The 20,014-nt window shown below is 38.9% G+C and overlaps 4 protein-coding genes across 13 annotated transcripts; 2 read left to right on the top strand and 2 right to left on the bottom strand.

The window, feature by feature from the left end:
* Positions 1-5,807: 5,807 nt before the first annotated feature.
* On the bottom strand, positions 5,808-7,963 carry LOC126588330 (outer envelope pore protein 16-4, chloroplastic-like). Of its 10 annotated transcripts, none has more exons than XR_007611414.1 (7): positions 7,725-7,963; positions 7,579-7,630; positions 7,456-7,487; positions 7,334-7,367; positions 7,179-7,250; positions 6,359-6,548; positions 5,808-6,160 (listed from the first exon to the last, which is right to left on the bottom strand). XR_007611414.1 is itself a non-coding variant. In XM_050253404.1 (6 exons), the coding sequence occupies exons 1-6, from the start codon at positions 7,794-7,796 to the stop codon at positions 6,433-6,435; spliced, it is 378 nt and encodes a 125-aa protein (XP_050109361.1). In that variant the 5' UTR covers positions 7,797-7,963; the 3' UTR covers positions 6,215-6,432. The 10 variants fall into 10 exon arrangements, 7 of the variants coding, with proteins under 7 accessions (XP_050109361.1, XP_050109360.1, XP_050109359.1 ...); XR_007611413.1 differs by having other exon boundaries at positions 5,808-6,149; XR_007611412.1 differs by having other exon boundaries at positions 5,808-6,149; positions 7,179-7,367.
* Positions 7,964-8,868: 905 nt separating this feature from the next.
* LOC126590729 (60S ribosomal protein L22-2-like) lies at positions 8,869-10,400 on the top strand. Its single transcript, XM_050256225.1, has 2 exons — positions 8,869-9,198; positions 10,098-10,400. The coding sequence occupies exons 1-2, from the start codon at positions 8,966-8,968 to the stop codon at positions 10,240-10,242; spliced, it is 378 nt and encodes a 125-aa protein (XP_050112182.1). The 5' UTR covers positions 8,869-8,965; the 3' UTR covers positions 10,243-10,400.
* Positions 10,401-11,301: 901 nt separating this feature from the next.
* On the top strand, positions 11,302-13,631 carry LOC126590728 (pentatricopeptide repeat-containing protein At3g62890). The gene has a single exon (XM_050256224.1). It carries the CDS (start codon positions 11,532-11,534, stop codon positions 13,245-13,247), a length of 1,716 nt encoding a protein of 571 aa, XP_050112181.1. The 5' UTR covers positions 11,302-11,531; the 3' UTR covers positions 13,248-13,631.
* A 2,330-nt stretch (positions 13,632-15,961) lies between these two features.
* LOC126589740 (blue-light photoreceptor PHR2-like) lies at positions 15,962-18,871 on the bottom strand. The gene is made up of 4 exons (XM_050255128.1): positions 17,704-18,871; positions 16,642-16,871; positions 16,454-16,543; positions 15,962-16,340 (listed from the first exon to the last, which is right to left on the bottom strand). Exons 1-4 carry the CDS (start codon positions 18,685-18,687, stop codon positions 16,265-16,267), a joined length of 1,380 nt encoding a protein of 459 aa, XP_050111085.1. The 5' UTR covers positions 18,688-18,871; the 3' UTR covers positions 15,962-16,264.
* Between the last annotated feature and the right edge of the window lie 1,143 nt (positions 18,872-20,014).

Raw genomic sequence — 20,014 nt, 5'->3', positions numbered from 1 at the left:
AAAGCTTTTTAATATAGAAGAATATAGTAAAGATGCTTCGTGCGTTAATGTTATAGTAAAATGTGATGTACGTGCTTAGCTCAGCATAGGGTTTGTCGGATTGGTTCTTATCTGTGTTTTTTTTAACATGAGACATCTCATGTTTCACCATGCTGTTTAACCACCCAAAAGATCATTGTACATTGTCTAATTTTTTGCAAAGATAATGTATGAAAATGTTTTTAGAAAACAGACAGTTCAGATCTTTTAAACACATTACGAAATGAGCTCTAAAAAACTTGTGTAAAAAATTATGTAAAAAAATAATGTCAAGGACTGGTTCGCTTAAAAAAATATTCCTTCATTTGGACTCAAAAGAAATTTGTCTTCATTTATCTCCTTAAAAAGTGAGGCCAAATAAGCATTAGTGTATGTATAGCATTATTTGTGAAAAGAAAAAAAAAATACTGTCAATTAAAAGCGTTTTTGTAAAACGTTGTAGAAAATTTTAAAAACGTTTACAAGCCATATATGTGTTTTTCTGTAGAAAAAGCCCTTGCATTTGCAATAGAAATTATTAAATGCTTCTAATATAAGTGCTTTTGACAAAAGCACAAAACATTTCTGAGCATAAGTGATTCGAACAGATTTGTGGTCATATCATAAAAATTAATTCCCAGATTTCCATATTTCCATTTACTCATCGTTTAGGTGATGAGTTTTGTGGTTTGATAGCTATCTATTTATTTGTCACCAACCAAGCACCAAAGATTCTAAAGTCATTTGATGTAGTTGGTCTGCACCAAGTAAATACGTACATCTACCATTTGGTCCATTTCTACTTTGTAGGGTACCCTCATTTAATTTTTCACCTCTTACCACCTTCAAAACTTTACTTTTAGGGTTTTTTTTTTTTAGGAAATTATTATTAGCACTCCAAAAATCTCATTGGCCTTCCAAACTTTCTATAATTAGAAAGAAAAATACACTTGTGATGAGTGTAGAATGAGATTTTTGAAGTGTTAATAACAGTTCCTTTTTTTTTAGGTCAATTACACTTTATCACCTCAGGTTTAAGGTCTATTGCAACCTCATACAATATCTTAAAAAAAATTCACTTTCATAACTCATGTATTATTTTATTTCAATATAATACCTCCGTTACATGTTCCATCCATTGGTCCATTAAAAGCTGACGTAATTGCCAAATTTGTGCCACGTGGCAACAAAATAATTTTTATGCATTTAAAATATTATAATAATTTACCCTCTTTATAAAAATAAAATAAAATAAAAAACAAAAAAACCATCTTCCTTCCCTGAGCCCTTTCTCCTCTTCACCCCCACCCTTTTTCTCCCTTTCTCCTCTTGGTGTGATGGCAAGTGCATTCGCCCATGAGCGGTAGGTCTCGGGTTCGAGACTTGGGAGCAGCCTCTCCATAAATGGGGGTAAGGCTAGCCGACATTCACCTCTCCCAGACCCTGCGTAAAGCGGGAGCCTTGTGCACTGGGTACGACCTTTTTTATCATCTGCAACCTCACCTACTCTTCTCTCCTCTGCAACCCTACCCATTCTTCTCTCCTTTGCAACTCACACCCACCTTCCCTTTTCTCCATTACTTATCGTCATCCCTGACCCCTTCCCGTAACCCAAACCCCATCATCCCACCCCGCACCCACCTTCCCCGTAACCCCCCCACCTTACCCTACCCTGAGCGATCCATAGATTTGGAACTCGACAACCAGTTAACGGCCCAGATGCGTTGAACAACCCAGAAACCTCCGAATCCGGTGATGGTTTTCTCGCCAAGCTCGAGTCCCTTCGCCAATCACACCATGCCTTGCTATAGAAATCGGCGGCGATAGAGGAAGATTGTATTCTCATCCGGCAGTAGAGAGACGACGCCCTAGGGGTGGGGTGGTATGGGATGAGGATTAGGGATGAACGAGTGTGGTTGTAAGGATGAAGGAGATGAAGGTGCTTGCTCCAGTGGGAGGGGAGGATTGACATGGTTGTTGTATAAGATGGGTTGTAACGCCCCGCCCCTAAAATACTTATTTTTGGGAAATAATTCTGATGATAGGCCCAATTTTAAACTCTTGTTTAATTTACTACCATTAATCATGATTCTTTGCTTCAATTCCTTAATTCCTCACAAAACTATATCCCTATTTTAATTATCAAAACATACGATTAAATTATCAATTTAATCTCCAAATTTCTTCTATTAAAACAACTTCTCAATAAAAGATTAATTCTCGATTATCTAGGGTTGCATCTAACCACTGTTAGACTGCCTACGTACCCTTGAGTGGGATCAAACCCCTTGTAGTTCACCATTCATTCTTTTATCCATTTCTAAAAATATTCTAGTAATGGAAATATTCAACATTAGTTTTTACAATCGAATCACACAAAATGGGTACTATAACACCCCATAAATTTTATACAAAAACTATTCACGGTAATAGGACCAAAATAAAATCATGGTTAATTAATACTCTATTAACCACCATAAATCAAATTCGATCATTTCATGGATAAATATATATAAGAAAATCACATTTATATAAGAAATCAAGGTAATAACCATATCACATAAATTCGATATTGATGTAAGAAATCAAGGTAATAACCGCATCACATAAATTCGAGTCACTCTCTAACCAATGTAGGCCCACAAGAATTCACTTAGTATCCGATAGTACTAAATTTAATATTCAGAATGTTACGAGTCATGTTGACCAAAAGTTAACTCTCGAATTAGTATCTGTAATTCGATCTGGAAGATCCGCCCATCGAATTTCGGATCTGTAACTTCCTAAGGTCCGCATTATGCTTATAGAATGATATACTAAATTCTCATTGCGATCCAACGGTCGGATCTCCGCCAATTACTAAGATTAGGTGGCGGTCAACAATTTATTTTACAAACTTAGAAATCCAATTCGGAAATATCCATACGTCAGATTTCTGATATGTCATTTCCTAATATCCTCAAATATTAAGTTCTATAATGCATTAAAGTTTGGTGACAATCCAACGGTCGAATCGTCAATTCAAATAATAATCAAGTAATGCACCTTAATAAAACTAGGTTCACAATAATCAAATCACTTACTACGGGTGTCAAATCTGAGATCAAGATATTAGTTTAGCATAAAATAGCATCGGCGGCCCACTGGCCACACGTTGCCGCAGGTGGCGGTCGGCCGTCCCGACTCGCCGGAAAATTCAACTATTTCAAAAAATTACCAAATTTTATAGAAATATAGATCTTAATTAGTGGAGCAAGTTTCATACATGTGACCAAGGTCAATTTAGCCGGGAAAAGCTCCAATTTCCCCTAAACCCACCGGAAATCCTTGATTTTGGTGTTCTTGATTCTACTCCAAAACAACTCTGCCGCCCCCAAACTTGTTTGGGCTTTGTTACTGGGCTCAAGAGGATGCTAAATGTGGTGGTGATCGAAGGTAAACGTTTCATATACAGTGGATCGCCAGCAAAGTTCTCTCGCACCCACCTGTGCGATTCTCATGAAATCGGGGCTAATGTCCTTGATTTGTGGGTGAATATGGGGGATAGATTGATGCTAAGTTGTTTCCAAGTGGCCCTGCGCTTTGAATCATCAGAGAAACGCCGGAGATGGTGTTGGAAAATCGATGTAGAAACCGGGTCAGGGACGGGTTTGAAGGGTTGACTGCCTTTTCCTTCCCTCTTTTCCCTCATTTTCCTCTCTTCTGGTTGGTTCCCTCACTTCCTTTTCTCTTCCCCATTGGATGCCCTCTTCCCTTCATTTATCTCTTTTCCCTTCTTCTGATTGGGCAGGTTTTTCTTTTTTTCTCTTCCTTCTCCCTATCCTCCTTTCTCTTATTTTCTTTCCATCCTAGCCACACACGTGGCATAATCTAAATGGTCTCAACTCTAGATTTTGCAGGAGCTTTCTAGAAATGGAGGGTCAAATTACAAAACTATCCTTAACTTTAAACGTTAATAACTTCTTCGTTATAACTCCGTTTCACGAACGGTTTGAGCCTACATGCTCGTAGAACCAAGTTCTATCCAAATTTATCAGGAATTAATTTAATTTACATGAGGATAAAATACGTCCTCGTAAAATTACATTTAGTCAACTAGGGCATTTTCGTCTTTTCCACTTATAGATAAAATTTTCACCGTAAATTATAATAAATCCCAGAAACAAAACTTTAAAATTTCTCAATTCAATTTTTCATAACCATAAATCGAATATTTTCGATTTTTCCCCACATATTCATATATTTAAATTTTTTAGGGTATTACATGGGTGGTGGTGATGGAGAAAGAAGGACATGAAGTTGGGAGGCTCGGGAGGGGGAAGAGGGGTGGGGTTTTGGGGATTCAAGTTTTTATTTTTTTATTTTTTTAAATAGGGTGAATTATTATTTTTAAATGCATAAAAAATTATTTTTTGCTACGTGACACAAATTTGGCAACCACGTGGCACAAATGTGACAGTTAAGTCAACTTTTAACAGACCAATAAAAGGAAAATGTAACGAATGCACTATATTAAAATAAAATAGTACGTGAGGTATGAAAGTGAAATTTTTTAAAGATGTTGTATGATGTTGCAATAGACATCAAACCTAAGATGGTAAAATGTAATTTACTCTTTTTTTTTTTTGTTATTTGTTTTTCCAACCTTCGAGCCTAACCTTGTGTGTGTCATCCGTTATATCTTGGGTTGCGGCTCTCATTTTGCTCAGACCTTTTACTTTATCTGTTGTTGTTTACCTGGTTCATTTTGGGCCTCGCCGCCTTATGGAAAGAACCAAAATCATCGTAATTTAGAGCATCTCTAATTAGGAGACATAATATTGAGACGTAAAATCCACATTTTATCCATATTTACATTTTCAAAAGATGAAAATCTGAGTTTTAATACAGTTGAGGAGGTGTAAATTTGAGATCTCATTTATTTTCTTTGTGCGCACATGATTGATTTTTGAGGTATATGCCAATTTCTCCCCAAACTTGTAAATAACTGCCAGTTTTCACTCTGAACTTTAATTTTAACCGATTAGCTCCCGAAGTTTCACATTAGAGAGCTCTCGGGCCGACAAAAAATATATAGTACCCATTGGCATTTACGTACACATATACCATTAAAGATGCTCTGAGGTTTTAGTTTACGGCTTTAGGCTTCTCTATTAGAGCTACACCTCCAATGGACCCAATTCGGACGTTTGAACCAACCCAAAATTCGAATGCCTGGGAAGAGTATAGGTTACACCTCCTGAAATTTTGTAAGAGGTTAACCCGTTAACGCGCCAGGAGCCCCTAAACTCAAGTGATAATTTGTGACTGTTCCAATTTCCCTTCTCTACATATCGCTGACATACTGAAAAAGTAATCTAGACCGGACGGGATTGAGCAATAAATCAAGACCAAAACGCAATATACCGTACCGCTAACTCGTACCGTAGTGTCTTCCGACATGTGCCGCAGCCAATTTGCTTTCAATCTTACTACTTGACGGTTCACCCTACATTCCTGATTGAACAACCCCATAACCCCCACACCAGAAATAGCACTCCAAAATATTATCACCACCTAACCACTTGACCGCGTATTCATTCAAGCAGCGACGAACTTCTCATGGTTTCTTCACAAAATTAGGTTAACAGGTAGAAGATTGTCACCTAATATTTAGCCTAGGCCCTCCCATCGGTTCCTAACTACCAAACTACAACCTATACAATCTGCTTACTGTTAATCCTTACATATCAATCAAGAACCGTATCAAAGTCAACTTAAACAAAATCAACGATGCAAGAAAAACGCAATGTTCAACTGTAAATAGTTATGTTATATACTTGGTTTTGAGACAGTACGAACCTACGCAGAGTAGAAACTCCGACTTTTATGCAATCACAAATAGACTAAAAGAAAAACAAAGATAAAAGCTCTATAGTATTGCAGTAAAGCCTAAGTTGACTAATCATAAACAGAGATTTGCCGATTCTGTGTGTGTTTTGGTTCTTTTTAGTTTTTTGGTTCTGAGAAGCAGGGTATCAGCGTATTGTATAATGCTCACCTGGTTTGGTTTCACCCAGAATTCAAAGACTGAAGGGGTGTATCAGTTGAAAGGCTTTCATTCTCAGTTAGGTGTATATTAAAAGGAACATCTGCAACAAAACTGAATCTTTATTATCCGCTCTACTCATGTACATGGAAAAATAAATGAAAGGCATACAAAAGAAACAGTCGGTTGGTTCATAGAAACTTTAGACATAACAGAACACATTTCTTTGCTCAGTCAAAACTAATGCTAGTGATACAGACAAATGGCTCCAAGGGGAGGGAAGAAGTACAAGATGCAGGGAAAGAGAACAACCTTGCTCTGCGCTCCCTCTCCCACACAGTTTTCCACCAAGAGGCATTTCAAAGTTTCAAACTGCTCTAGCGTAGTCAGTGGCAACTTTGAAGGCAGAAACCAGACAAGCCATAGGAATCACCTGCGTCCAGCTTCGTGTCATAGCGGCAATAGCTCCCCCTGCTACTGCACCAGCAACCACACCATTCACCTGCCAGAAGGGGGGAAAACATAATTCTTTTAGCAGGCCATCATGCTTTTCCACATCACATTATTCTTAAGGTTACTATTGTCCTGCTGTAGATATGCAATGCGATAAAAATACAATCATACAAAAAAATGTAAGCTGCCATTTCATGAGACTGGAGAGTTTAAATTGCTTGTCATGTCCTTTAGCTTAAAGAATTAACATTTCAAGCTTGAGTATTTAGAGACTCAACGAAGATACAAAATCCGGTGCACCACCAATCTAGACAAATTATCATGTGCAACCTTTGCAAGTATTAAGTATAAAATGACATCAAAACGAATCCAATATCCAGCCAGCTAGCTGGTGAACTGGCGTTGCCGGGAAATACATTAATGCAGCAGCAATGGTGTGTCCCGGACACAATATAGAACTGGAGTGCAAGTGCTTTTGAGCAATGCAAATTGGATTACATAGCGGAAATCACTAACAAGCGCTTTCCTTGAACGAGTAACCAATTAACCTATGAACATTCTAAAAGCAAATTTTCAGCAGGGATTTACATTACAAAGAAACAATGCTAGAATTTTACAAATTGACTTCCTAAAACACCGATTACACGAATTCGAAGACAATGTCAACGGCTATACTCACTAACCCAATCGCTCTTTCCCCGATATCGTTGAAGCCCGCAGTGAGTAAGAGTACAAATTCCAACAACAAGTCCTTCAACCCAGTGCCGCTCAGAACATAACAAACAGAAAAACAAAACAAAAACAAGGAGCATAAGTGATACATATGAGCTTTACCATACTGAACTCCAAACGTTCCAGCCGACCTCGCCTGCTCACCGAACCAAAACAAATGTATCACTCAGGAAATTTTACTAAGAACACAAAGAAAACATATTTTTTCACGAAATAATCTGTACCACAAAAGCCACCTGAGCTGCTCCGGCCAAGCCTAAATCCGCCGGAAAAAGATACAGTGTGAAAAAACCCAAAATTAATTTGCCATTTTTGAGAAAAGGAAATTGAAAAGTTCGGAAACTTACCTTGTTTACGAGCATCGTGGGGACCGGCACACAAGCCCCAAATTGCACCGGCCTGAAATTAATGGGATTTTAGAAGGAAGGAATTGGGAGAAATAACAATTGGGGTAGATTGGTTAACATTCGGGTTCGGAAGTGGTTGGGACTACCGTTCCGATGCGGAGGATCGAATCGACGGTGACGGAGGAGCAGGGCACGACGTCGCACGGCTCTCCCTCCATCTCTCAGTTCCGCTCCCGCTTTTCCCAATCAAATTCAGTTGCTCAGGTACCGAAACGACACCGTGGATGGTAAATTCGGTAGCAATCCGACAAGAAACGAAACGTGGAATGAGAAACGTTCCACTAAAACGACAACGTGAGCTAATTCATTTTATTTTATAAATGACTTGCATCATTAAACATTTAAAAGGAGATGTCAAGGCAACGATATTTCAACTCAATTGTATGATGTTACGTGAAAAATTAAAAACACGTGTCAAAAGAATTTAAAATATGTAGCATAGTATTATTAATATATGCGGTCATCATGACGTCTAGAAAAGTACAGATAATTCATTCATTTGATTTAGGATGGTTGCCATAATAGAACATGGGGTTCTATCTTTTCTCAAATTGTACTTGAAGTTAAGAAATCAAATCAATTTATAGATTTTGTTTGGGACAATGGAAAGCCACACTTGCAATTTGAAGACATCAATAATGTTTAGGATAATTTGGAGCTCTTTGATTACTAGCAGGAATGAGTTCGGTTTGTGCGATTTAAGAATATGAAACGTTGTGGTACAAGTTTGGCTTGAAGATTAGCGTACTAACAAGTCCCACAAATGCCTTGTCATCAAGTTATACTCCAAAAAAAAAAAAAGACAACAAACAGTCCAAATTTCAAAAGAAATAAATTGATACAATTTCAAAATCTCAATCCTTCTCATTTGGATATACTTTTAAAATAACTGAAAACGTTTATGGTGAAAAAGTTTTTAGAATCAATCCTTAGTAAAAATATAAATAAATCTTGGAAAAACACTTAAAGTGCTTCTTGGAAGAAGTACATAATTGATGCTTTTTGTAGAAATCACTTAAAGTGCTTTTGAAATCTAAAAAATATTTTCTCTAAAAACACTTTCAGTAATTTTAAAAGTACATCCAAACGAGCCTAATTAGTTTCATTCGACTTAGAAATGAGTGGGTTGGGTTAGGCAGGCTTAGACGTGTTTGCAGTTAGCTCTGGGCCTTTGGGCCCGTACCTGAAAGATAAAATAAAAACCCGCGAATCCAAAACCCTAGCACTCTTTTATCCAACTGAGAGCTAATCCTAACAGACGCAGCTCCCACACACCCACGCAGAAGCGGGCAGCGAGAGAGAGAGAGAGAGAGAGAGAGAGACGAAGATGAGTCGTGGGGCGGCAGCAGGGACGAAGGGAGGGAAGAAGAAGGGAGCTTCATTCGTGATAGACTGCGCGAAGCCGGTGGAGGATAAGATCATGGACATCGCCTCACTGGAGAAGTTCCTTCAGGAGCGCATCAAGGTCGGCGGCAAGGCCGGTGCTCTCGGCGACTCCGTCACCGTCTCTCGTGAGAAGAACAAGATAACCGTCACCTCCGACTCCAACTTCTCCAAAAGGTACCAACACACTTTCCATTTCCATTTGCAGATCTGAATTTTGCAGAGCTGAGCTCCTTTAATTATGTAGGATTTTGCAGTTTAATTAGTATTAATTACGATTAGAAACTTAATAATGTGGTATTGCTGTTGTTAGGCTGGTTATCTTTCGTTTGTCATGCTTTGTGTATAACTTATAATCTTCATATCACTTTGAATGCGTGTACTGCTTTGATGCCGGGTGCTTTGCTCATAGTTTTCAGTCGTTTATTGTCTCCATAACTCGGAGTTATAGTTGCATTGCATTTTTATGAATATTAGTTGAAGTTCAGCACTGAAATTCTTAAATCTTGACGAGTAATGGTTTCATTTAAAAAAATTTGGATATTTAGGATTTCAAATCCTTCCACCACAATCCATTCAAATTCTTTAAAATCCATATGAATTTTGTAGGAGTCTTAAATCCTATCAAATCCATCACTTTTAAAATCCTTTAAAATCTTAGTTTGACTACACCCCCATAAGCTGAGCTCCTTTAATTATGTAGGATTTTGCAGTTTAATTAGTATTAATTACGATTAGAAACTTGATGTGGTATTGGTGTTGTTAGGCTGGTTATCTTTCATTTGTCATGCTTTGTGTATAACTTATAATCGTCATATCACTTTGAATGTGTGTAATGCTTTGATGCCGGGTGCTTTGCGCATAGTTTTCAGTCGTTTATTGTCTCCATAACTCGGAGTTATAGTTTGCATTTTTATGAATGTTAGTTGAAGTTCAGCACAAAGTGTGTGAAATTCTTAAATCTTGACGAGTAATGGTTTCATTTGAAAAAAAAAGAGGATATTTCTGTCGATTGTTGAGCAGTAATTGTCTTCTGTTTTCGTTTGTGTGTAACCTTTGTAACGCTCGTATCTCAGGTATCTTAAGTACTTGACGAAGAAGTACTTGAAGAAGCACAACGTGAGGGATTGGCTTCGCGTGATTGCATCCAACAAGGACCGCAATGTTTATGAATTGAGATACTTCAACATTGCCGAGAACGAGGGTGAGGAGGAAGACTAAAAGCTTTGTCTCCTGTTTTGTGGCATTACCGGTTGAGCTTAGTTGTGGCATTATCTATCAACTTCTGTTTCAGCTTTTTTCGTGATTGATACCTCCTATGGAAATTAAAGCTTCTTTTGAGACATCGGTTTGGAATTTAGAATCTGGTTATTATGTTATCCATGTGCCTGGTGCAGTGCGTATTCCTTCGAGGGATTATGGCGGATTTATTTTATCTACGGCATATAATTCACAAGATCCTCGAAAATTTTCGCCTTCGTTGAACTTCACCGTCCCTTTCCTCTTCGCACATGCGAAGGCAACTGTGCCATCGATACTTGTTAATCTCCGGATATTTAGTTCCGAGTTGCAGGCCTGCATCGGAGAAGGGATGCGTTAGAGAATACGGGGAGTTAAAGCTAATCAAGAGCTTAGACTTTAGGTTTTTAACCTCGATGGATTTATTAATTCACAAAATTAGGTTTTTACTTTGGGAATTGTTATTAGCATTCTAAAAATTTTATTTGGCATTTCAAATTTTTTATAATTAGAAAGAAAAATACGCTTATGAGGAGTGTAGAATGAGATTTTTGGAGTGTTAATAACAGTTTCCAATACTTTTAGCATCAAATATTTCGATACTTGAAACCCAAAACCGAAACTCTGAAGCATCGTTATATACTTTAAATAACTGATCATGTTAATAAATAAGATCAAAATCTTTAAAGAATTACCCTACATACAATTGAGCTTAGCCGAGTAACTTCTGAATTTCACTTAGTAACAGGCGGCACGATGTTGAAGTAATCCATTAGCCTAGTTAGTTGATCAAAGTGCTTTAATATATGCATCAAAGTTTGAATTTCACTTAGTACTAGACATCATGGTGCTAAAGTAACCTAGCTACGTCATAATCTCAGAAAAAATTCGAACAACCTTCAACAAAAAAGTACATGTACTCAAAACTGACACGGGTGGGTAAATTAATTTAATTTCAGCTTGGATATAAAAAATAAATATATAGAAAAAAAAAAAAGGAGAGGAGAGAGTGGAATGCCAGGAAAGGATCCTCGCCGGATCTTTTCCTAAGGATCCTAGGGATTCCGTGATCTCACACGTTCATCGTATATCGTGCGGTTATAAATCATTTTAAAATTTAAGATTTAAAATTAAATATGAATAGTATCTAACGAAAATATATGATCAACGATGAGATCACGGGATCCTAGGATCTCCAGGAAAAGGATCAGCCTGGAATGCCAACCCCTAAAACGGTTTGAATTGTTTCCCGCTATGCAGCGGAAGAAGAAATGCGAGCCTGCACAAAGACAAAGCTGATATCCTCCACGCACCCAACCCTCCATCTTTCCCATCCAACCCCCGAATCCTTCGTTTGGAACACCCTTATCCGAGCCCATGTCCAATCCACAGTCCTATCCCATCCTTCCCCACTGTCCGTCTTCCTCCGCATGCGCTTACACGGAGTCGAACCGGACGACCGCACCTTCCCTTTCCTCCTCCAGTCCTGCCATTCCCTCCCTCACATCCGGCCCGGAAAACAAATCCACGCCCAAGTTTTTCTCTTCGGGTTCACTGACGACCCGTTTGTCCGCACTTCTCTCATACATATGTACTCGTCCTGTGGGAGTTTGACGCTTGCCCGTCAAGTGTTTGATGAAATTACGCAACCGGACTTACCGTCTTGGAATTCGATTATGAATGCCTATTCGAAAGCGGGATTGATTGGTGATGCGAGAGAGGTGTTCGATAAAATGCCTGAGAGAAATGTGATCTCTTGGAGTTGTATGATAAAGGGGTACGTTGTGTGTGGTGCCTATAAGGACGCACTTGCCTTGTTTCGTGAGATGCAAAAGGTGGATGCTGGTGGCGTGAGGCCTAATGAGTTTACCATGTCGAGCGTGCTATTGGCTTGCGGACGGTTGGGTGCGCTTGAGCATGGAAAATGGGTTCATGCTTATATTGACAAATCGGGGATGCAAATTGATGTTGTCTTAGGAACTGCAATGGTGGACATGTATGCCAAATGTGGAAGTATTGAGAAAGCAAAAGTTGTTTTTGATAATATGGGTCCTTACAAGGATGTGATGGCATGGAGTTCAATGATTTCAGGACTGGCCATGCACGGACATGCTACAGAATGCCTTGAATTATTTTCTGAAATGATAAAGCTCGGCGTGAGGCCTAATGCTGTGACGTTTGTGGGTGTTCTTTGTGCTTGTGTACATGGAGGTTTGGTGAGTGAAGGGAAGGAGTACTTTAGGAGGATGGATGAGGAGTTTGGTATTAAGCCTTTGATCCAGCACTTTGGTTGTATTGTTGACCTGTATGGAAAAGCTGGTCTCGTTCGAGAGGCACTGAAGGTGGTGCAGTCCATGCCAATGGAGCCTGATGTTCTTGTATGGGGGGCTCTGCTCAGTGGCTCTAGGATGCATAGGGACATCGAAATGAGTGAGATTGCACTGAAGAATCTAATTCAGTTGGATCCCACGAATAGTGGTGCATATGTACTTTTGTCAAATGTGTACGCAAAGATGGGTAAATGGAGTGAAGTAAGGCGTGTGAGAGATCTCATGGAGGTAAAAGAGGTCAAGAAAGTCCCCGGTTGTAGTTTGGTTGAGGTAGGAGGTGTTCTTCATGAGTTTTTCGCGTGTGATGATTCGCATCCAGAAACTCGAGAGATATACATGATGCTTGACGAGATTATGAATAGGTTGAGAATGAAAGGCTTTGTAGGAAATACAAGTGAGGCGTTACTTGAACTAGATGAGGAAGGAAAGGAGTTGGCTTTGGCATACCATAGCGAAAAATTGGCAATTGCATTCTGCTTTTTGAAGACAAGTACAGGCACACCAATTCGAATTGTTAAAAACCTGAGGATATGCCGTGATTGTCATGATGCCATGAAGATGATTTCTGAGGAGTTTGGTCGGGAAATCGTGATCAGAGATTGCAACCGGTTTCACCATTTCAGGGAAGGACTATGCTCTTGTAAAGACTATTGGTAAAGAGACAAAGTGTGCTGCAATGGACATAAAGAGGTGAAGAAAGCCGTGAGGATAAAGCTGAAGGATCAATGGAAGACCCGACACAGAGTGCTGATGATCGACTTCTTCTTTCTGGTTGGCTCGGCTCGCAAGCTTAGCCCTCGTCAGTGACAGTCCTCGCTCAATCCCTATTTAATTATACACGAGACATGTATTTACTGAAGTCCGGTCATTTCTTTTCAGTGAGAAAATTGAGAATTGCATTGGCTCAGACGCCTACGCTTTATAGCCTCAGGCGTTTAGGCGACATGGATGTTTGAATTGAAAAAAAATGCAGCCCAAACCCAAAATGATGTCGTTTTGGGCAGGGTTCTTATAAAATTCATGCTAATTGTTCGCTCCCTATATCTGCCATGGTGCCTTGTGGGCATGCCGGGGATTTGCTCACATACGAGATTGGTGGGGTGCGGGCGTGCCACTACTAGATGCCGCTAGTAAACGGGATTTGAATGATTGAGGTTGCGCCTGAGTTTGACTTCGAACCAAGAGATTGTGCCATTGAGTGGGAGTTACTCAAATTAAGGTTCTTTGTTTGCCTTAAAAATAAGGACTTTACTTATATGGAGAGATGGAACAATATGTAAATGACAAGGTTGCTTGGAGATATAAATGACAGAGGAAAGTGACTAATATTGCAGATTGCTTGTAATTTATATGATTGGAAATGAGTACATAAAAGCTACAAATTGGATCGATACTACAAGTGAGTAGCAGAGCTAATAAACAAGAAAAGTAAAGGATGCTTGGCTAAAAATAAATGTCTACAAGGAAGCCGATGAGCTAATTTGAGTAGAGTTTTGATTGGTTGTTTTGAGTGTCTATAATCATTCTCCATCTACTTCTTTATATAGAGGTCCGGACGAAACCCTCCTGCTGAGGACATTGCACCTGCCCGAAAGAAACTTGGGCAGTTTGTATTCCATTGCTTGGGCAGCTTGTATTTTACTTGCCAACTTGCATGGAGAAATAATATTAAAAGGAGAACTTGCATTTCCACCACATGCTTTCATCACATGTTTTCCCACTTGTAATAAACTAACATTTAAAATAAGCAAGTTGGCTAGTTGGCTTCTCTCATCACACATTCTTGCCCGAAAGCATGCATGGTGTCTTTCCACCCACTTGCATGGAAAAGCATGCACTTATCTTGATTAAACAATTCTCTTGGCAAACCTCCACCACCCAAACAAATGGGAGAAACAATATTATAGTGCCAAACCCCTTCACTTGTAGCCAAATATCTTTCCAAATTAGATTTCTTGCATATTAATCCTTCAAATGCCATATTTTACCCAAATTGCCCAAATAAGTAAAAATGGGTATATTTTGAGTGCAAACACTAATTTTGTGTTTCCAACTTAGTTTTTTTTAGTTTAGGATGATGTTATCCACACACATCTTTTTTATTTTTTATCATTTGATCATCTTCAATTTATTTGATCAAACGGACAAAAATTGTGAGGAGTATGTGGAAGGTAAAAAATAGTGTTGAGATAGCAAGTTTGCAACACCTTTAATTTATTTTGACTTCATGTGAATTAGTACTGGTTTGGTACTAATGTGCTTTTATAAAAAGTGGTATAAAAAAAACTGAGTTCAAAAAGGTGTTTGGTAAACACTTAAAAACAACTTATTTTCACAGTTTTGGATGAAAAGAAAGCTGAAAACGTGAAACAATAAAAATGAGCTTATTCTCACAGATAGCAGAATCAATTTTTTTCAAAGCACAGTAATACCAAACTAACCCTTTGAGAAATAATAATAATAGTCAAATATTTGATTGCTTTGACATGTTTGCCTGATTGTTTTACGAAATATTATTATTTGAATTTTAAGTAGGCTATCGCCCAGGCAAAACTATCTATGACCACCTTCGCCTTCCAAAATATTATCACAAAATATATATTGTTGTGGTATCTTTATCAGCATATTAGGGTGAAGAAAAGTGATTAGAAGATTTGAACAAAAAGAAAATCATATGATGACCTAGTCTTGCTGACTGTATATTGTGATGAAGATAAGATAAATGAAAACCGGTTTAAATCATGTCTATACCCGCCAACTATATACTATTAAGATAAGATAAATGTCTAGTCTGTCTTGGTGACGTCTCCTAAGATGTCAATCTATACGGATTATGGATATCCTAACTCCAAGAGATTCTCTCTACGAAAATTCTGGAGATCCGTGAATAGTGTCTGTTCGTCGTACATTGTGGGATTAGTTTTGTCAGGTATTGTTTGTGTTTAATTTTAAATAAAAAATTCAAAATAATTTTTAACCGTACGATGTACGATGAATAAACATGATTCACGGATTACCAAAATTCTCACACAAAAGATTCGGCGGATTCTATATAACTACTAGTTGTCCTGTCTGTCCATTCCACCAGATCTGATTCTTATCAAACCTCCTTTCCATATTTTCTAGTACACAATTTCCCACACCATATACAATTTCATCTTCCAATTATTCCAAAGTAATCCCACGTTTGAATTTCGTACATACCATTGATTTCGCTTTTCGACTAATTGTTGAATTCTATGAATCTCATCTTATCTGGTTATTAACTAATTTCCTGTTTATATTCTTCCCCTACTGCATCACCCTTCTTCATCCCTCCATTTTCCTCATAAACTTTCCTCGTATCTCAAGCACAAGAGTAAAAAACTCAATAACTAAAAACAAAATAATTATCGAATGAGGCTTTGAGTTTTACAGTTGCCGACCGACATCGGTCGATGAGTACAAAAGCACAAGTAGAGGATATCTGTTATTCCCAAGACAACATATGAAGAATGAGGGAGGCAAATCTTCACATTCTCAACCATCTTATTTGGTAATGAAAACAAAGTTTCAACAAGGAATAGCTCTTTCACACGAACCCTATTACAAACATCTAACTGCTACATCTTGGAAACTTACAACGAGATGAAAATACACCATATCTCACCATTTCGTCGTCCAATTTTAAGTTCTTAAGCAAGGGCACCCGTACATGCGGTGGCTGGAGCAGCGTTGAGCTGTTTCTTTGTGGAACTGCAAGTCACAAATCTGCATACAGAATGTGTAAGAGCCAATCAGGTGACGGTAGATTTGCAGATATGGAAGACAAGATGAAATAATAGTTTTCATGTGATTTGAGCTTTCATGGTCTGTCTATTTACCTGAAGAAATCCCTCCAAAGTAACTCAAACATCAACCAGTTCATTCCACTGCCACCGTCATCATTGCGGTTTGAGGAAGCAGAAATAGTTCTATCAATCGTAAAATTTCATTTAGTAGTGAGTAGAGTAAATGTCGAATATAAATTTTAGAAACTATAACATCATTCAAAAGGAAGGCATTCGCACACCTGCTAGAAGTTTTCTTTAGCTCATCAAACATACTGCGAGGAGAGAGGCATCCCAAGACCAACCATGGAGAGACTTTGCACGAAAAGTTGGCACCATAGATGCTATCATGCTTTCCATCTTTGCTCGCCTTGGGTGGCTGTGCTTGGCACTCAGCAGCATACTTTTTGAGCCTTTCTAGGGCTTCAGTCTCCCCTCCCACCACGGAAGCAATGGCAGCAGGCCTTCCATCCTACAAGACAATGGATGAAAATATTGTCACTTTCTTTAGGGACATGTCAAATAACTCTATTAGAAATAATGAAATCCGAAACTAAAAGTTTCCAATAAATGGCGATATGTTTGTTCTTTGAAACCATTTTGAGCTGACAAGACAACTGTCCCATTCACAACCGTTCAAGGCCCAAGCTATACAAATTTACAGAAGAAGCAAGAGCCGAAAAAGATAAGTTTTTGACAAATTTGATCGATACTACTCTTTTCAGGCCTAAAACCGAAAAATTTCTTTTTTTATTCGTTCCCTTGTACAACGATTGCTAGAAATAACTCTAGCTTAATCTTTCCATACTAAGATCCCACGAAAGGCTTTATAGTTCCATAAAATTGTTCATCACTGCCATTGTCCTGCTGCGAAAGATTGCTCATTTCTAATTAACTTGCAACCTCGACATCATACACTCTCAAAACATAATCATATCTAAGGATTCTAAACTAAAAATCTCAAACTCATACTTAAAAGGTTAAAACTATGACAGACTTGTTCGAAAAGGAGGAGCATTATCGAACTATGACAGGTTTGTTCGATACTACTCTCTTCACACTCATTTCTCAACCAATCCCTCATTCAACCGTTTGCTAGAAACAACTCAGGCTCAATCTTTTCATACCAAACTTGTTCATCATTTCCACTGTCCCGCTAAGAAAGGTTGCTCATTTCTACTCAGTTCACAATCTCTGACATCATAAATTGTCAAACACAACCATCTCTAATCACATTTCAAGAAAACTAATTGATGAACTTAAACATAAATTCATACAAAAGATCCGAAACCGAAAACACATACCTGAGACGTAGTAGCAGACGGATTAAGCCCCAAATCCATCAATGTTGGAACATCACCGGGCTCCACGTCGCCGCGAGAAGGCAGACCCTTCATCTGATCCAAAGCTTCAATCGTCTTCCTCACCTCCAATCCCTTCACCTTCTCTCTGAAATCGCCGTATTTCGTCGGCATATCCTCCAACTTAAACGGCAAATCCTCCGCGTGGTACAGAGTGCTTCCCCAAAAGTACTTAACCTCCACATTCTCCTCCTTCATTGCCGCCTCGATCTTCTCCTCCTCCTTAACTTCGTCGCGCGAAACCTCTCTGTGCGCATAAATGGCGTCAGCGCCTATCGCCTTCGCCAGCTCCACCAAAACAGTCTCGGGCTTCCCGATTCTGACTACCAGATCGGACCCTCTCGCCTGGAGATTCTTCCGGAGGTCCGCCACCGATTCGACCAAGAACGTCGCCCGGTACGGGCCGGTCTTATCGAACCCAGAAGAGGATTTTCCGTAGTCCCTCGGATCGAAGCAGTAGACGGGCAAGACCGATACGGACTCGTTGTTGGCCGAGTTGAGGCACTCGTTGTCGTGGACGCGTAAATCGTTGCGGAACCAGACGATGGAAGCTCGACGGATTGCGGCCCCATTGGAGGGGTCGAGGGGACGGCGCGGACCCAGAGAAAGAGGACTCTGCAGGGGGTTGGCGGCGATGGTGGACTTGAAGGAGAGCCTGGGCGGAGTTACATTGGCGGTGGAGAGAGAGAGGTGGGTCAGGGACGAGGCCTGCGTGGGGACCTTGACCTTGGTGGGCTGGGAAGAAAACAAGGTGGAAACCTTGGGTTGTTGGAAGAAGTGGGTGGGGAGAATTGTAGAGAGAGAAAGTGAGAGGGAGGCGGTAGCGAAGGGAGAAAGCCCGGCGGCGGAAGGCACAATGGCAAGTGGGTTTTGTTCCTCAGGCGATTTGGATTCTGGGTTTTCTGGGATTTGGCGATTGGCGTCCATTTTTTCTAGGGTTTTGATGGAGAGATTGAGAGCTGGAGGTTGAAGGAGGTAGAAGATAAGCTAATGGCTGCCTCTGGTTTGCTTTCTCAGACTCCTCTCAGTCTCTCAGTCTCTCAGTCACTCTTCTCTTTCTCTCTCTAGATTTGTCCGATTGTGTGTTTGTTCGCGGTGGGCGGGCATTGTGTGATTTTTAAAGGCGATTTGGTCAAAAGTTACATCAAATTCATGGTTCGCATTCGCCTTCACCTAACATTCTGTAATATTTGTACTGACTTTTGGAGAAAATTTTCATTCTGATCCAAACACATGATGTACTATATGTTTTGTGGTATAAATGGTGAAAATTTTTAATTTTTAAGTTATTAATTTTTTAACGTACATATCTCATTATTTATATAGTGACACGTATTGTATCATTCTATATACCGATCACACTAAAAATACTCTCTAACTTTTCAATTTCAAGCAGCCGTCAATGGTTGGAGAGGGGTTTTTAGATTTATCATTCTTGTGCAGGTTTCTACTTTTTTATTTAGGATTCAGCTACGATAAGAAACATATATTCATAAACTTATGTTTCGTTTGCTGAAAATTACATTTAAAAACTCGTGTTTTACATAATGTTGTCCATATGTCAAGTCATTTATAAGTATTCGCTCTTAATGTGTGTTTGTAAAGTCAAAAAATCCATCTACACTAACTTAACGTTCAACTATACAAATATATACTCAGTTGGATTATTTATAAAAACAGCATTATCGTAGCTCATTGAATTTGGTATTTTGAAAAGTTTATCACCACTTCAAAGGTTGTTATATACAATTTAGTTAAACTGATTCACCGTTTGTTGAGTTGTTTGTAAATGTTCGTACTTAATCTATGTTTATAGAGTGAAAAAATAGATTCATTGATCGATCCACACAAGATTTGGGATTTTGGATCAAGAGTCTTAAAGTGTTAGGTGCATCATTCTTTTTTTTTTTGTTTTTGGGTTCAAAGTGTTAGGTGCATATGTCCCTTTAATTTTAATTTATGAATTGACATTTTAGGTATCCTAATAACTCACTCATACCCATACATTATTTTGGGCTCAACAATAAGAGGGTTGAAAGGAACAATAAGCGATGAAAGTTCTAACGGAATTATCAAAAATATCATAACTTCATGTGTTGATAAGTTCAAAAATCAATTCTTACAAACTTTCAATTTAAAAGACCAAAGATTCAATTTGGCCAAATTTGAAGGACCAATACTCTAAGGGCGCGTTTACATAACCGTAATTAGAATCAACAGGGGCGGTCCTAAGATTTCAGGGGCCTGTGTGAAA

Source organism: Malus sylvestris, chromosome 11 (genome assembly GCF_916048215.2).
Source record: "Malus sylvestris chromosome 11, drMalSylv7.2, whole genome shotgun sequence".
In the NCBI taxonomy this organism is placed as follows: domain Eukaryota; kingdom Viridiplantae; phylum Streptophyta; class Magnoliopsida; order Rosales; family Rosaceae; genus Malus; species Malus sylvestris.
Note: the sequence above shows the minus strand (reverse complement) of the source record. Positions and strands in the feature narration are given on the sequence as shown.

Excerpts from the sequence above, each read along its gene's own strand:
- LOC126588330 (XM_050253402.1), bottom strand. The coding sequence starts at position 7,796 with ATGGAGGGAGAGCCGTGCGACGTCGTGCCCTGCTCCTCCGTCACCGTC. Across the intron at positions 7,631-7,724 it reads CGATCCTCCGCATCGGAACG|GCCGGTGCAATTTGGGGCTT; the intron begins GTAGTCCCAACC and ends CATTAATTTCAG. Across the intron at positions 7,368-7,455 it reads CAGCTCAGGTGGCTTTTGTG|GCGAGGTCGGCTGGAACGTT; the intron begins GTACAGATTATT and ends TTCGGTGAGCAG.
- LOC126589740 (XM_050255128.1), bottom strand. The coding sequence starts at position 18,687 with ATGGACGCCAATCGCCAAATCCCAGAAAACCCAGAATCCAAATCGCCT. Across the intron at positions 16,872-17,703 it reads CGTCTGCTACTACGTCTCAG|GATGGAAGGCCTGCTGCCAT; the intron begins GTATGTGTTTTC and ends ATTGTCTTGTAG. Across the intron at positions 16,544-16,641 it reads CTAAAGAAAACTTCTAGCAG|AACTATTTCTGCTTCCTCAA; the intron begins GTGTGCGAATGC and ends TACGATTGATAG.
- LOC126590728 (XM_050256224.1), top strand. The coding sequence starts at position 11,532 with ATGCGAGCCTGCACAAAGACAAAGCTGATATCCTCCACGCACCCAACC.
- LOC126590729 (XM_050256225.1), top strand. The coding sequence starts at position 8,966 with ATGAGTCGTGGGGCGGCAGCAGGGACGAAGGGAGGGAAGAAGAAGGGA. Across the intron at positions 9,199-10,097 it reads GACTCCAACTTCTCCAAAAG|GTATCTTAAGTACTTGACGA; the intron begins GTACCAACACAC and ends CTCGTATCTCAG.